The sequence below is a fragment of the Rhineura floridana genome, chromosome 2, assembly GCF_030035675.1.
Source record: "Rhineura floridana isolate rRhiFlo1 chromosome 2, rRhiFlo1.hap2, whole genome shotgun sequence".
Classification (NCBI taxonomy): Eukaryota; Metazoa; Chordata; class Lepidosauria; order Squamata; family Rhineuridae; genus Rhineura; species Rhineura floridana.
Window position 1 is genome coordinate 91978802 of NC_084481.1, and position 14554 is coordinate 91993355.

Here is a 14554-nt window from a genome sequence, read left to right on the forward strand (position 1 = left end):
TTCACATATTTGAACCTTTTTTATTAAAAAGACTACAGTTTTTAAATATTTAGCCATAGAGTAAACACTGCTACACAAATCAAAGACCCCTGCCTTTCCTGGGTGACATCAGCAACCTCCCAGTCCTTCCATAGAAGGCTGCTATCACGGAGTAACATGGCACTGTTGCCACCAAGGGAAAGCTTAGAGCTCCAGAGAAAAAACAACTACATGTAACATGCCCCCTACACCAGAATGGGAAAGTTAGGGCTTCTGGCTACTGGGAGGGGTAGCAAAATTTGTGCTCAAGACACAACACAAAGGCGAGCAAGCTCCACACTCAGTGCCACACAGCTGCCCATTTCCAAAGTGCAGACATGAAGAGGAAGCTGTTTTAACAGCCATCCCCCCACAACAATTGATTGGGGAGCAGGGGGGTAGGCAACAAGTCAGAAAGGGAAGCCAACCCTGGACAAAAAAAACGTTTTTTTGTGTTTCAAGAAATTCATTGCCCCATCACGAAAGGAGCCTGATACAGGCAGCTATCCTCGATACAAAGAGGGAGGCCAGTGATACATTCAGCAACTGATGTATCTTGAAGGGGGGGGGGGAGACAGGAATCTGGGTCTCACAGATGTGCTTGGCATTGCTTTGGCTTCTGCTGAGAGGCTGCAGCTTAACCTTGGTCATACACTCTCAGAAGCACAGGTTAAAATGCCATGGCCTGAAGGACAAGCTATCGCAGGTTCACAGTCTGCATCTGTAAAGCTGCAGATGCTCTTGTGAGAATGTGAAAATGTTCAGGAATCGCCAAGAAGGGTCCATCATAAAGGCTTTAAACAGCAAGAGAATGGCCAATTCACAACACTGCCCCCATTCCCATATCCTGCAATCATTGGAAAACAGGCAACAAGATGAGCTATTCTAGGGAGTAAACAGTATCATCTCAGCTGGGAAGGCTGGCAGAGGCAGATTTTAGCCTCAAACAAAGATACACACTTAAGGGGGGGGGTCTGTTTCCACTGAATAAAACCACTACCGTTGCAATTTAAAATCAATCTTTGAAAAACTCAGCCACAAGTGGTCTCAGATTTTTAAAACCATATTCTCTAAAGTTGTGCAAGCAGCAACAGGCATTAATGAGGGTCAGCAATCATCTTTAGGGAACAACCAACCAAAACAATTCCCCCCCCATCATCCAGTCCATTCTTTCTCCTGAGAACATAAATGGGTGGACTACTCCAATTAGCAAAAAGAGTGAAACCCTTGCGGTTTCAAAAGTGATTTGGGAGGGGGGGTAGAGATAAGCCTAGAGGGCATCCTCCAGTTGGAGACGGTTCTTCCCAATGTCCTGCACCCTTTATTCCTTCTCAAATGGCCCTGCTCTCCTCCCTGAGAGCAAAAGATTGTGCTCTGGTCAAGGTGCATCACAGGGCAAGGGCTGGCTCAGCCAGGTTTAAGAAAAAGACAACAAGCAGAAATAGTATTTTGCATTTAAAGTGCAGCAGCAGAAAGGGAAGACAAAGCTTTCGGGTCACTGCCAATTCATTTGTGTTTTCCCAAGTGGATTAAAGAGGCTGCAGACAGCCTGGGGTGGAGTTCAGAACCAAACAGACCAAACAACTCACCTCCTGGAGCCCAAATCAGGTGTCATATTACTGCATAGAGGAAATCAGGTTGTGGGGTTAAAATAAGAGAGGGTTAGCGCTTGGAGCTGCAGAAGCAGCTGCTGTTTTTGTGCAAGGTGAGTAGCAAATGCCAGCTCTGCCCCCTCATCTGATCCTGACAGCAAATCTACACAGTGTCACCTTTGAAGCCCCTCCACATCCAAATCTTTAACTCCAGGGGGAAAAAATCCTCCCAACCTGCTTTCTCCATATCACCAGCTCCTCCTCCCTGTTCAACTAAACCAACTAATGTTTTCATAAAGATATTTACAACTTACACCCTCTTGCCCCCACCCGGTCCAATAAAACTGCTTTACTTCCTACTGGGTGTGCGGGGACAAACAGCAGATGCGAGCAGTGGGTATATCTAGCTGAGAATGCAGCGTGCAAAAAAAACAAAACAAAGAGACAGACAAATTGCAGCAGCAGACCAGAAAGACTGCATCATCACTGGGAAGCATGGGCTGGACGCAACACCCCAACGGGAAGGCCAACACTAGGAGGAGCACTCACTATTCCAGACATAACACTGTGAATGTGGATGTTTTGCCATCCCTGGTCAGCACAGATCAAACTCTGCTGTGTGTCAGTTTGCCCTTCCTTGCAGCTACAGAAATGCAGGAGGACAATGGGACCTAGGAACTGGGTGAGGATTCTTCTTCAGGGGCGAGAGCAGATGTGGGTGGAGCCTCTGTTTCTCCAGAAAGGCCAAGCTCTGCATCCATCTGCTCCAGCTCTCGCTGATCAAGCAGCTCAAAATCGTCAGCTTCCTCCTCCTCCCCAGTCAGAGAGGCCGCCTCCACCTCCTCACTCTCAGACAGCTGTGCCTGGAAGCTCTGTCTCTCCTCAGGTTCAGTGGGTAGGAACTCAGAGAGAGAAGGCCCCTCGTTTTCCTCAGAGGAGCGGAGCAGCGCTGACAGGGTGTTCTGCACTACTGTACTGATAGCAGTGGTGACAATCTCTTGGCTCAGCGAATCGATGTGCAGCCCCAGGCCTTGCGCAGAGGCAGGCTGGGGCTCAGAAGCTCCTCCTGCCACTGCCTGCCCATTCCCATTGAAGTGCGTATTTACAAAGTGCAGGGGCGAGGCCAGGCACAAGATGGATGTGTCCGAACTGATGGCTGCCGCCACATCTTCCTCAGCAGAGTCCAGCTGGGCAGTGTGGGTAGGCACTGCAAAGTTGTCATCCTCACTGGGTGGTTCCAAGTCTCTGGAATGAAACTCTTCCACGGAGGGAAACTCTGCCAAGTCCTTGGAGAAGGACTCTTCTGGCTCACTGGGCAAACTCTGCTGGTCCAGATCTGAAAAGCATATTGGGAGTGAGTAGGTATGAACATGGCCTTCCCAAACACCCCAGAATTCCCTGTTCTGAACTGTCAATCACCATTCCAACTCAGTTGTTTGTCCAAGCATAGCTCTCCGCTGCTTTATTACACCAAGCCATATCTGAATACACTTTATTGGATTTGTGTGCCTCCTTATCTTATATCGCAATGCTCTCTCTTATCCTCTGGCTTTCCTATCCTTTGGTTAACAGGTCAGTTACCGATGAACTACAGCTGGGCCTGGGAGGAAGGGTGGGATGTAAATTTAATAAATAAATATTCCCAGATTAAAAGTCATCAACCACACAATGATCATGCTACTGCTTTTCTTTCTTGTTTAACTACCTCACCTGGACAAAATTGAGTTGGAAAGTGTATGTGGTGCCACGCATGGCAATGCAGGTGTAGTGAGAGTAATCATCATACAGGCTAAGGAGAGTGTGCATCAATCAGGAAGTCCTTGGTTTGAATCTCACGTACTCAATAGGCGGCCTTAGATAAGCCACTATGGTCTCAATCTCACTCCCTGCTCCCTGCCACTACCACATAGGGGCAATAAAAGCATAAGAACAGCCCTGCTGAATTAGACCAAAGGCCCATCTAGTCTAGCATCCTGTTCTCACAGTAGCCAACTAGATGCCTATGGGATGTCCACAAGCAGGATCCAAACACAACGGCACTCTGCCCACTTGCAGTTCCCAGCAACTGGTATTCAGAGGCCTTCTGCCTCTGACAGTGGAGGCAGAGCATAACCTTCACGGCTAGTAGCCACTGATAGCCTCATCCTCCATGAATTTGTCTCATCCTCTTTTAATGCCATCCAAGTTGGTGGCCATCACTACCTCTTACGGAAGCAAATACCGTAGTTTAACAATGAGCTGTGTGAAGAAGTACCTCCTTTTGTCTGTCCTGAATCTTCCAACATTCAGCTTCGTTAGATGTCCACAAGTTCTAGTATTATGAGAGAAAAAAATTTCTCTCTATCCACTTTCTCCACATCATGCATAATCTTACACACCTCTATCATGTTCCCCACCCCATCTCACCTTTTTTCTAAACTAAAAAGTCACATATGTTGTAACCTTTCCGCATAAGTGAGTTGTTCTAGCCCCTTGTTCATTTGGTTACCCTTTTCTGAACCTTCTCCAGGTCTAGAGCATACTTTCTGAGATGAGGTGATCAGAACTATACAAAGTATTCCAAGTGTGGTTGCACTATAGATTTGTATTAACGGCATTATGATATTGCCACTTTATTTTCTATCCTATTCCTAATGATCCCTAACATAGAATTCCATTTTTTCACAGCTGCCACACAGAGTCAACCTGTACACTGAGCTACCCATTATGACCCCTAGGTTCCTGGTCAGTCACCGCCAGTTCAGATTTCATTAATGTATTAGCATGATACTAAGATTTTTCACCCCAATGTGCATCACTTCACACTTGCTTACACTTTCAATGCCCGTTTCTCCAGTTTGGAGAGATTCTTTTGGAAGTCCTTGCAATCCCTTTTTGTTTTAACCACCCTGAACAATTTGGTATCACAGCAAACTTGACTACCTCGTTGTTTGCCCACAACTGTAGATCATTTATGAATAAGTTAAACAGATGTCGATAACAATCCTTGGGGAACTTCATTTCCTCCATCCCTCTGTTGGGAAGTTGTCCACTTATTTGTACTCTTTGCTGTTTCTTAACCAGTTACTGATCCATAAGAACTGTCCTCTTATCCATAACCACTAAGCTTACTCAGGAGGTGAAGGACTTTGTCAAAAGCTTTTTGAAAGTTTAGGTATATAATGTCAGCTGCATCATCTCTATCTATATGCTTGCCCCGAGATTGTTGAGATTATCAAAGAACTCTAAAAGGTTGGTTAGACAGAACTTACCCTTGCAGAAGCCATGCTGGTTCTGCCTCAGCAAGGCTTGTTCTTCTATATACTTGGAAATTCTTTCTTTAATAATGCTTTTCACCAGTTTTCCTGGAACAGAATTAAGCCAACCAGCCTGCAGTTTCCTGGATCTCCCTTTGATGATTTGTCTCAAACTGGATGCTCTTCAGTTCCTGTCAGCTTTTCCCCAACAATCAGCTGAAAAGCTGCTCTGCAACCTTTTCAACAATCTAGTCCGGTCCTGACTGAAGTGGAGCCTGCCACTTTTGTACAGGCCTGGCTTGGCCCAAAATGTTCCCTAGTGCCTAATAGATCCAAAAAACCCCTCCTGATGAGACACCGCCATCTCATCCACACATTGAACTACTCAGCTCTGCCTGTTTGGCTGGCCCTGTATGAGGAACAGGTAGCATTTCAGGTAAAAGTACATTGAAGGTCCTGCCTTTCAACTTCTGATCACGCAATCCAAATTTTGCTTCCAAGATGACACGTTTCCCGCATCACTGGTGCCAAAATGCACCACAATAATCCTGACTTGTCTTACAAGGTGGTTAGGATAACCAGATACTGAATGTGACATGCTTCAAACCCTCTAATGCACTACACAACAACAATTATACTAAGCACTGCATGCTGGGGCTCCTTGAAGTCACTCCACCAGGTTCCTTCTTCTTGTTGGCAAAGCCTCAGGAAATAGCTCTGCATGCTGTTGCAGTGGGAATGGCCACAACTACTACTTCTAAGTACGCAAATGAGCTATTTTGGAACGAGATCCATTGGATTTTCTTATACACAGAGATCTAGCAGTAATGATAACACATGGCCACTAGCTACTACAGTATGTATCTAGTGCCAACGTGCTAATTGGTATATGCAATCTACATGACAGGATCAAACAAATGTCTGTGACGTGTGGGTGGGAGACTTCGGAATGAACAGCTGCAGGTGAGGGACAGTTGGGGGAGGCTTGCAAATGAGCTTGGATCTAAGGGAGGGTGGGAAACCTCAGGCTCGGAGGTGGGAAACCTCAGGTTCAGAGGCCAAACAGTCCTCCAGGCACCTCTATCTGGCCCTCAGGACTCTCCCCAGGCTACGCTGCTCCTCAGCCACAACCCACACCAACCCTACTTTGCACCCTTTGTGAATGTTAATGCCTGGCTGAAATGTGTCCCAGAACTCCAATAATGCCTCTTGCTTGTCTGGATGGAGGAGAGAGCTCAGGGCAGGGGGGGCGGTGTTTTGAAACTCGCCTACTCTACAAAGGCAACCTTTCCATTAATTGCTCTGTCCCCTTTTTGCACCTGGCCTCGCCCACCACTGACATGTGGTCCCTAGAAGGCTGCCCAGAGGGGAAATGTGTATCTCAGCCTGACAAAAGTTGACCACTCCTGATGCAAGGCCAAGGTAGGGTGACAAGGGAAGGGATCTGTTGAAGGAGTGGGCCCATTTGGCCTAGGGCATGCAATGAAGTACACTGCTTTGGTAATGGCAGCTGCTCATCTCAGGGGGTGGGGGAGAAGAGAAGAGAGCAGGGGAAGCAAAGTTCAGGCAAGTAAAGCCTATGGTGGGCAGCAAACCCCTGAAGTCTTACAATGCTGTGGTATAACTTGGGGCTACTTGTGTGAGGCCCCACTAGCCATTGCAAGGGAGCTACTCATATTCTCCTGATAACCTGCAAGTTACAGAGCAATGCCAAATGTCTAGCATCAATCAAGAAATAACAAAGATACTAGACTCTGCGCTGTCCTGTAAAGACAGTAAACAAGCGCATCCATCTTTCCTAGCGGAGAAGGCAGCTGTATTCAGGAGCCAGATTCAAAGCTTGGAGATCAGGAATCACATTCAATGGTCTTCTGGCCCTTTCCAGTCCCACATTTCATCATTCCCATGAGTTTTCAAGCTCTGCAGCTACACTTCATATCCTTGTTCTCATCTCTGAACATCTCCAGGAGGGAGCACACAACTTGCGCTCTACCATACAATGACTCACAGCTGATATGGGGCATTTGGGCTTGAGGAGTAAGAAAATGGCACCTTCAGACACGTCAGTCAGCTGTGGTGTGGTAGCTCTGGAGACAGTGAAGCCTCCACTCTCCAGGATAGAGGCCTCCTCATCGGAGAGCTCAGAGTCTGTAATTGCCAATGCCAGAGCAGTCTTCTTCACATCCACCTGCAACAAGGAGGAGAGTGAGGATATTTTTCCAAGGCTGGATTTGGCTCACTGGTTCTCGTGGCTAAAAACCTCCCTCTCACAGTGGAGCCGCTAGGCTGCCAGCCTGCTTGCCCCCAGATGTCACTCTTTAGCTCATTCATCCTTACAACCATTTTGTACAATAAGACAGGTCGCTGTTCCAATACTACTGGTGGAAAGAGAAGTAGATGCTACTATGTGCTTGCTCTCTGGCTCTTTGCCTGGCAAGTAAATAGGTGGTAATAATGGTGAAGAACAGGAGCAGCTAGTGATAATGGTGGTGAGAAGGTAGAACCCAAAGGAGAAGGGCCCAAAGGTCTTCCAAAACCTGGAGCTGGCACTGCAAGTTCTTAAGTCAGCTTGAATGCAACAGCTGGTAGCTCTAGCCACATATAGTCCCTTTCTGAATGTAACAACTACAAGGCCTCCAACCCTGCAAGCAAGCAAGCTTTGATCGCTTGGAGGAAGTGAACTCTTACAAATAGAGCTCTATATCATCAAGAATCCCTTCCCATGCCCTTACCACTGGAGAATACCCAGACAGTTCCGCCTCACTCTCACTTTCCGTCTCTGCCATTGGCTCATTGCCAGCTTCTGGCTCGCTCTTTCCTTGACGCTCTGTAGAACACACACAAAGGCAAAAAATGCTTAATGGAGCATTGGTGGAACTAGTCCTATGGGAAAAGGGACAGGAGAAGATTTTATCAGAAGCTTCATACAGTCTCTGCTTCCTCACAGTACTTGCCCCAAGTGCATAATAACATCCAGTCATCGCCAGTTCTTTTGGATCTCAGCCCACTGGACTGATTACTCCCAGCCAGCCTAGCCTCTCTTTATCTGTTTTTTTTTAAACTTGCTGGGACTTATATCCTTTATCCTATCATCAAAAGCTATACATTTCAGGTACTATGGAATTGTTGTCTTACTTTTCTTTTCATGTTTAAGATGCAAGGTCTCCACCTTCATGCTGTAGTCCAGCTTCATCAGAATAGGTTCCAAACGGGTGTACATCCTTTGGATAAGCTCATGGTACACTACCAGGGGCCACAGCAAAATACTGAGTACTGGAGATATGGAGAAAGCCCAGAGTGTGTTAAAAGCATATATTCCCTGGGGCAAAGAGGCAGCCAATGCACCTATAGGGGTGCCAATGTCCAGCCCCCCACCAGCTGCTCTTTATTAGGAACAAACAGCGTCCCTCTGCCCCACAAGACACCGCAACTCTATGCAATTTTAATTTCTTTTAAATTAATTTGATAAAGATTTCCGGGCATAATGGTAGTAGCCTACAAAATAGCTTAGTTAAGTCGAATGCCTAGTTTTACAGGATACGGATAACACAGTAAGACTCACAGACAATGTAGGAGATCATGATTCCAGGAACGTAGTGTCCTACTATCGCTAGGATCAAGCATCCTGAGCAGACCCTGGCACAAAACTGGAGAAACAAGGCAAAAAGAGATAGGGAAGAACAGCTTAGCATGGTGGAGGCATTCTCAGGACAGCCAAGAAACCATCTCTGCGTGGTTCAGATGTCTTCACAATCCCAGGACCTTTGTTTTATTTAATAACAGCTTGCATTCACCCACACAGCCATTTTTCATACTTCATGATCATATTGTGCCAGAATGGTTGGCTACCGTTTTGCTTCAGCATGCTGTTGCCAGCTAGTATTATAACACAGCCAGAATCCTGGAGGTTGGGTGGAATTCCAGGACTACCTCTAGCAAGCTTCATGCCTGAAAGTAATTGACAAATGAGGAAATAGCTAATGCTCAGGTGGAAAAGGCCTGAGTGACTTTTCCTGTGTCAATCCTAGCACTCCAAAAGGGGTATTTGTTTGATTCACTGTGAAGACTGCCAATGGAAGCAGAAGGAATTTGCCCATGGCAAAAAAGTGGCATGAACAGATTTTAAGATGTGCAGAAACCTGAGATAACATAATGTCTACACATCCCTCCTCACTCCATCTGCCTTCCTTCTAACTGATCTTACATTTACCAGGTAAGGTAATGCTTGCTCCTCCAAGGATAGGCCATTATTTAATTCACAGAGAGTTGCTTGCAATCTGTGCTCAAAAATCCCATATACTATAAAAAGAAAAGCCAAATTCTGCCCAGAATAGGGCCAGGGCTACATATTACAGCTTACATGGAGCAACTGCTGCAAGCAACAACCTCACATTTCCTCCTTCAACATTTACTAATCCAAATTGTGAGAGGTCATCACATTGCAATGCACCTCTGCAATGAAAGATAGGGTGGAGAAGACATCGTATCATGCATTTTGGATTACTAAATAGAACTGGGGGTGAGAGACGGAGGAAGCAGAACTACCAAAAGAGTGACATCTACATAGCAGCATCAATGTGTCGGTCCAGGCCAAGGGTATGTCTGCACCCAGATATCTTTCCCAGGATAGCTCCTGGGACATACTGCAGCTCGTCTGTAGTGATGTATTTGGTCAAAACACCATTCCCATTTTTGGTTTCCACATATATTGTGAGAATCATCATCATCATCTATTAAATGTATATCCCATCCTCCCTCCCACCATTATTAAGACTGCTGTCGGAAACACAGCATTGATACCACAGATGCTTGTGTATGTACTTGCTTGTTCTTACACAGAAGCAACATCCATGTAGAAAAACTACCCAGTGTGAAGCAGTCATTAAGTGCCAAGAGCAAATATATATGAATGTGTGTGTGTGCGCATGTGTATCTTAGCAAGCCATGGCCCAAAGCAACATGGGAGAAAGTTAGCCGTGTTTGGGGTCCCTTCCTATAAGAGAGCCTGTTGACTCCCAGCTTACCTTGGCAGGATTTTGCCTCTTGTATTGTAGCAGCTCCTGGAGGTACAGTCTGAAGGTAATCCAGCTCTCAGCAAGGCAACGACAGAGCTCTGGGACACTGAGCAAATGAGGCTGTGCTCCTGCCATCTCACTGTCACTACAGTAGTGGAAACAATATCTCAATATACCAGGCCTTCTAGGTACATTGCCATACTGTCGTTAAAAGAGCCACAGAGAATCACTTCCTGCAGGCAGTATTTATAGCAGCTTTTCCCAACCAGTGTGCTTCCAGATGTTGTTAGACCACAACTCCCATCTTCCTGACCATTGGCAATGCTGGCTGAGGCTGATGGGAGTTGTGGTCCAACAACATCAGGAGGCACACTGGTTGGGAAAGGCTAATTTATAGCAATCTATCTAAGTTGTTGTGGAACTATGTTATGCCCATGCTCCAAGTGAAGACACAATATTCCTTTCTTGGAAGCTCCTGGCTCTCAAACCTAGGGTAACAAAATTTTCAGGACACATATCCAGTAGGTGGTGGTAATAGAGCATCTCCTCTTGGCCTTGGAATGCCATGAAATCCTGAGAAGAAAAAAATCCACCCAATTCCACAAATTTGACCCATTAAGATAGGAGAATAATTAAGGAGTCCCTCATACTACAGTTTCTCGACTAATTCTGGAAAGCGCTTTTCAGGTCATAGCACAGATTAAAATACTGAGCCACTCTGAGTGTCAGCAGGCAAGGCAGAGGGGTGGCAGAAACCATCTCTGTCCTCAAGATCATACTAAGAACAAACCTACCTGTCTCCTCCTGATTCTTCCAGTGGCTGTGCTGTAGAAGGAAGAGGAAAAATATCATTCAGCTAAGTGATTAGTGAAACATGACAGCTAGAGGTTACTTCCACGAGCAACCGGGCCTTCAGTGATCTTCCTACACATGACAGCAGAAAGAGCAGCAGAGACCCAAGTTCTATAGCTCTAGACTCCTGCTGGGAGAAAGGGTGGGAAATTAAAAATATAATTAATTAATAAGTAGATAGCTAGATAGATAGACAGACAGACAGCATGGGAGCAGAGGGGAAGTGAGGCAGTCCCTGAAAGATGCCCAGAGTGTTAACTAAACATTGTGCTGCTATACAGCTGCACATACAACTGCAGAAGATCTGCATTGCTCCATCTATTGCACCCTTTCCCAATCTTTGGGTCCCCAGATGTTGTTGAACTACAGCTCCCATCAGCCCCAACCAGCATGGCCAATAGTCAGGAATAATGGGAAATTATAGTCCAGCAACATCTGGGGACTCAAAGTTGGGAAAGGCTGATCTATCGAAACAGACTCCATATGACAAGACTGCAATTCAGGGAGGAGCATAATTCCCAAACAGACCATAGCCCAGACTCTGCTGCTCTTCAGAAGAGCTCTCTTTCATGCTCTGACCAGGAACTAACTGCACAGTTGGAATCTTTGCAGATCTTTCCAGTAAGCAATCACTAAACAAAGTCTTGAAAGACCCACTAGACCCAGGAGGGCTCTGAGCACGGGTGTTAGTACAAAATTTGGTATGTGAGAATGGTAGCTAGTTGTATTTAAAAAAAAAACACAACAAAGACACACTGTGAAAAGATACAGGGTTCACAGAGGGTTCCAGTACGCAAAACATCTATGTCCTCCTTATACTTCCAACACAACCTCAAATCACACTGTTATACATGTATTTCCCTCTTCCTCTGCCATACACTCCACACACATCAAAGAGATCTGCATCCTGCACAAACTTCCTGAACAAACTCAGAAGTAATCAAAACTGAGAAACCGCAAAATTAACCCGCATAACTGAATTTGGACACAGGACTGGAATTTTCTTGGTGCAGAAGTTGGGTTGCCTTGGAACAGAACATGAACAAACCCTAGCTTTGCAAACCCACCCAGGGAACACCTCAATGTGTGCCCACAGTTTGTGCTTTACTAACCTAGTTGTAGAGGTTTATGAATACGGCTCATTTGTACCAGAGATTTGAAGCTAGAATTTAATACGGATCAGATTTGACTACCTGGTATAGCTGACATGCTGTGCTGTTATTTATAATGTGCTATCTCTACAAGCTACAGCACTTAGGGCTAGCTCAGGGCACTTCCCTTGACCACTAACACAGAGCTGACAGGCTGGTGAATAATGCAATGGAGTGACAGAAAATAATCTTGTTAAGTCTGTGACCCAGATTCCAGGCAATCAGCCCTAACAGAGGGAGCCAATCAAAATATTCCTCTGCCAGCAGTGATTCTGGTGGGGACTCAGGCATTGCAGCAGTAACTGCCCATATGGAAAAACTTGAGCCCATTCTAACAGTGGGAAAAGCTAATATTGTTAATGCAGCAGCTTGGCCATAATAGCCATTTACTGTACCAACGAATACATGGACCACTCTATTTGTATGTTGTTTCTGTACTGTTGCCTGCCAGAGTGCTAAATCTAGGCATCATGTGCTGGGCAGCAGGAATGCAATTGCTTTTTTACATCAGCTTGTTTTGTACTTCCTAATCCACTAACAAGGAGGCTAATGCAGCCTCTAGCTCTGGTAACTCTGGCAGAGGTGCTGGGCGCACACTTAACAATAGTTTCTCCTTGTGTATTAATCCTATGGGCACAGAAATCTCAGTCTACCAGCAGTGCGGCAACAGCAAGTTATCAACTCCAATTCCACAGTGAATCTCTCAGTAATTTAGCATCCACTGCAATACTGAACAACTGAATTCCCAATTACAGAGCAAGAGGAAATTCAGTAGGATAGCAAATGCCAGAAGTGCAGCCTCCCTGTACATTTGCCTCTATTCTACATAACAGAGATGTTCATCAAAAATGTCTGTGTGATGTTCCTATATATTAGTGTATATATGGTAAGTGCTGGTTGTTTAGAGTATACATGGTAAGTAGTGAAAGAGGAGGGGGAGTGAATGGGCAATAGAATGCTTGATGATTGGCTGAATGTTAAAAATGGCTGACAGTATAAATGAAAGGATGACAGGTAAATCTGGGGGAATGTGAGGTGGTGAATTGTGGAATCTGGGGGGAGAAGAGAAAGAGTGGATTGCTTGGTGGGGTTTGAGAGAGTTGTTTGCCAGGAGAGCGTGAAGAAGGAGGGAGGTGGAGTTCGGATTAGTATTGAGTAAAACCATATGCTTATGTGCCTTAAGAAGAAATCTTGTTAATCTTGTTAGCTTTGTTATCTTTAATAAATACTTAATTTGGTTTACCAAAGGCCTGATCCTTGGCTGGGGTTTCACAGACCAGAAGGGAGGGTAAGGCTGAAGGGGAACTGTAACAAATGGTGGCAGCGGTGAAGAGAATAACAATACCAGTATTCAGAGTCTCTGGGAATACTAGTATTGGGACGTTACTGGTGGTTGCCTAGCAGGGGGATCTGTTGAGATCTGTGCTAGAGCGGGGAGAGAAACCATAAGAGAGTGCGGTCCGGACTGGTGGAGTCCCTGGTGGTGCCTAGAGACAGGAAGTAACCACGCGCAGGTAGGAACCTGACAGGGAGAGCCAAGGAAGGATGCATCACAGTCTGCTCTTCTTCAAATAGAGAGAAGGGAGCATTCCTATTTGATGGAACAGCTTTAGCCATATGATTCATAAGGATCATGAAAGAATCTGCCTAGACCTAATCTGGATGACAGGGTCAGTAATGAAGGGTCAATATTAACTGCTTATTGGATAGGCAGCCTGTCAGATGATCTTACGCAAATCAAAGTGGATGGCAGTTCTGCTTAGCAGCATATTTAACAAAAGTAGGGAGAAAAGAGCCCTGCACCCACCTCGGCTGACCCACTGTTTTGTATTATGTAAACCCATTGCAACACTGCTCTTCATCAGCAGACATATGGAATAAAACAGTTTTAGCTAAGGTGAAGAAATTTTTAACATAAAAATTACTCGAACCTGATGCTCTAAAAGAAACAGCTCTAGTACAGGAAGATTAAAGCAGAGCTTGGAAAAGTTACTTTTTTGAACTACAACTCCCACCAGCCCAATCCAGTGGCCATGCTGGCTGGGGCTGATGGGAGTTGTAGTTTAAAAAAAGTAACTTTTCCAAGCTCTAAAGCAAAGGTCCATCGCTAGGAGTAGTGATTACTGGTGCTTTGCATCATTTTGTGACATGAGAAGCAAAATAATCATCCAAAACCACAAAATGAAGCTGCCAGGATATGTTTTACTGCCCAAGAAGGGTATGAGAGTTCAAAAGAGATCCAGTTTTCTGGGATGCATTGTTTTTAAAAGTCCTGCTTGACACAGGGCAACTAGATCTCCCTCCTAAGTCATTCCCAGCCAGTATTGTGTTCAGGATGCCGCTTCTGGGTACATTCTTGCCCATTAAGTCAATTCAGTATTAAATCCAGACAGGAGACTCCCTCTAACATCTTGTGATCAGTTTCTTCCTTGCAGGATTGAAGATGACCTTGTTTAACATACATACTGATTAATGATGACCAGACCAAGAAAGTTTATTTACAACTTGCAGATAGCATAAACTACTCACAAGTAGTCCCCTGCCACATGTCCTAAGAAGCAGCCAATGAGTTCATTAGAGACTCCACTACGTTGCAAGTTCAGGGGCCTAATCCTCCCCCCCCCCATTTTATTAGTCTCTCAAGACCAAACCAATTTTGGCAACAGCAAAAAGAAAAAACAAGCAGATAC

The 14554-nt window shown here is 45.3% G+C and overlaps 1 protein-coding gene across 2 annotated transcripts in view; it reads right to left on the bottom strand.

The window, feature by feature from the left end:
* The window catches only part of RETREG2 (reticulophagy regulator family member 2), a 22638-nt gene continuing 8084 nt past the window's right edge, over window positions 1–14554 (bottom strand). The window contains exons 3-10 of one of the 2 annotated variants that reach the window (XM_061609327.1): window positions 10656–10686; window positions 9871–10006; window positions 8409–8493; window positions 7982–8119; window positions 7579–7673; window positions 6855–7034; window positions 3865–3921; window positions 2618–2946 (exon numbers count right to left, since the gene is read on the bottom strand). In XM_061609327.1, coding sequence (XP_061465311.1) covers window positions 2713–2946; window positions 3865–3921; window positions 6855–7034; window positions 7579–7673; window positions 7982–8119; window positions 8409–8493; window positions 9871–10006; window positions 10656–10686 — 956 coding nt within the window. In that variant the 3' untranslated portion in view covers window positions 2618–2712. Of the gene's footprint in view, window positions 2947–3864; window positions 3922–6854; window positions 7035–7578; window positions 7674–7981; window positions 8120–8408; window positions 8494–9870; window positions 10007–10655; window positions 10687–14554 lie in introns of both variants that reach the window. The other variant, XM_061609326.1, reaches the window with a different exon arrangement.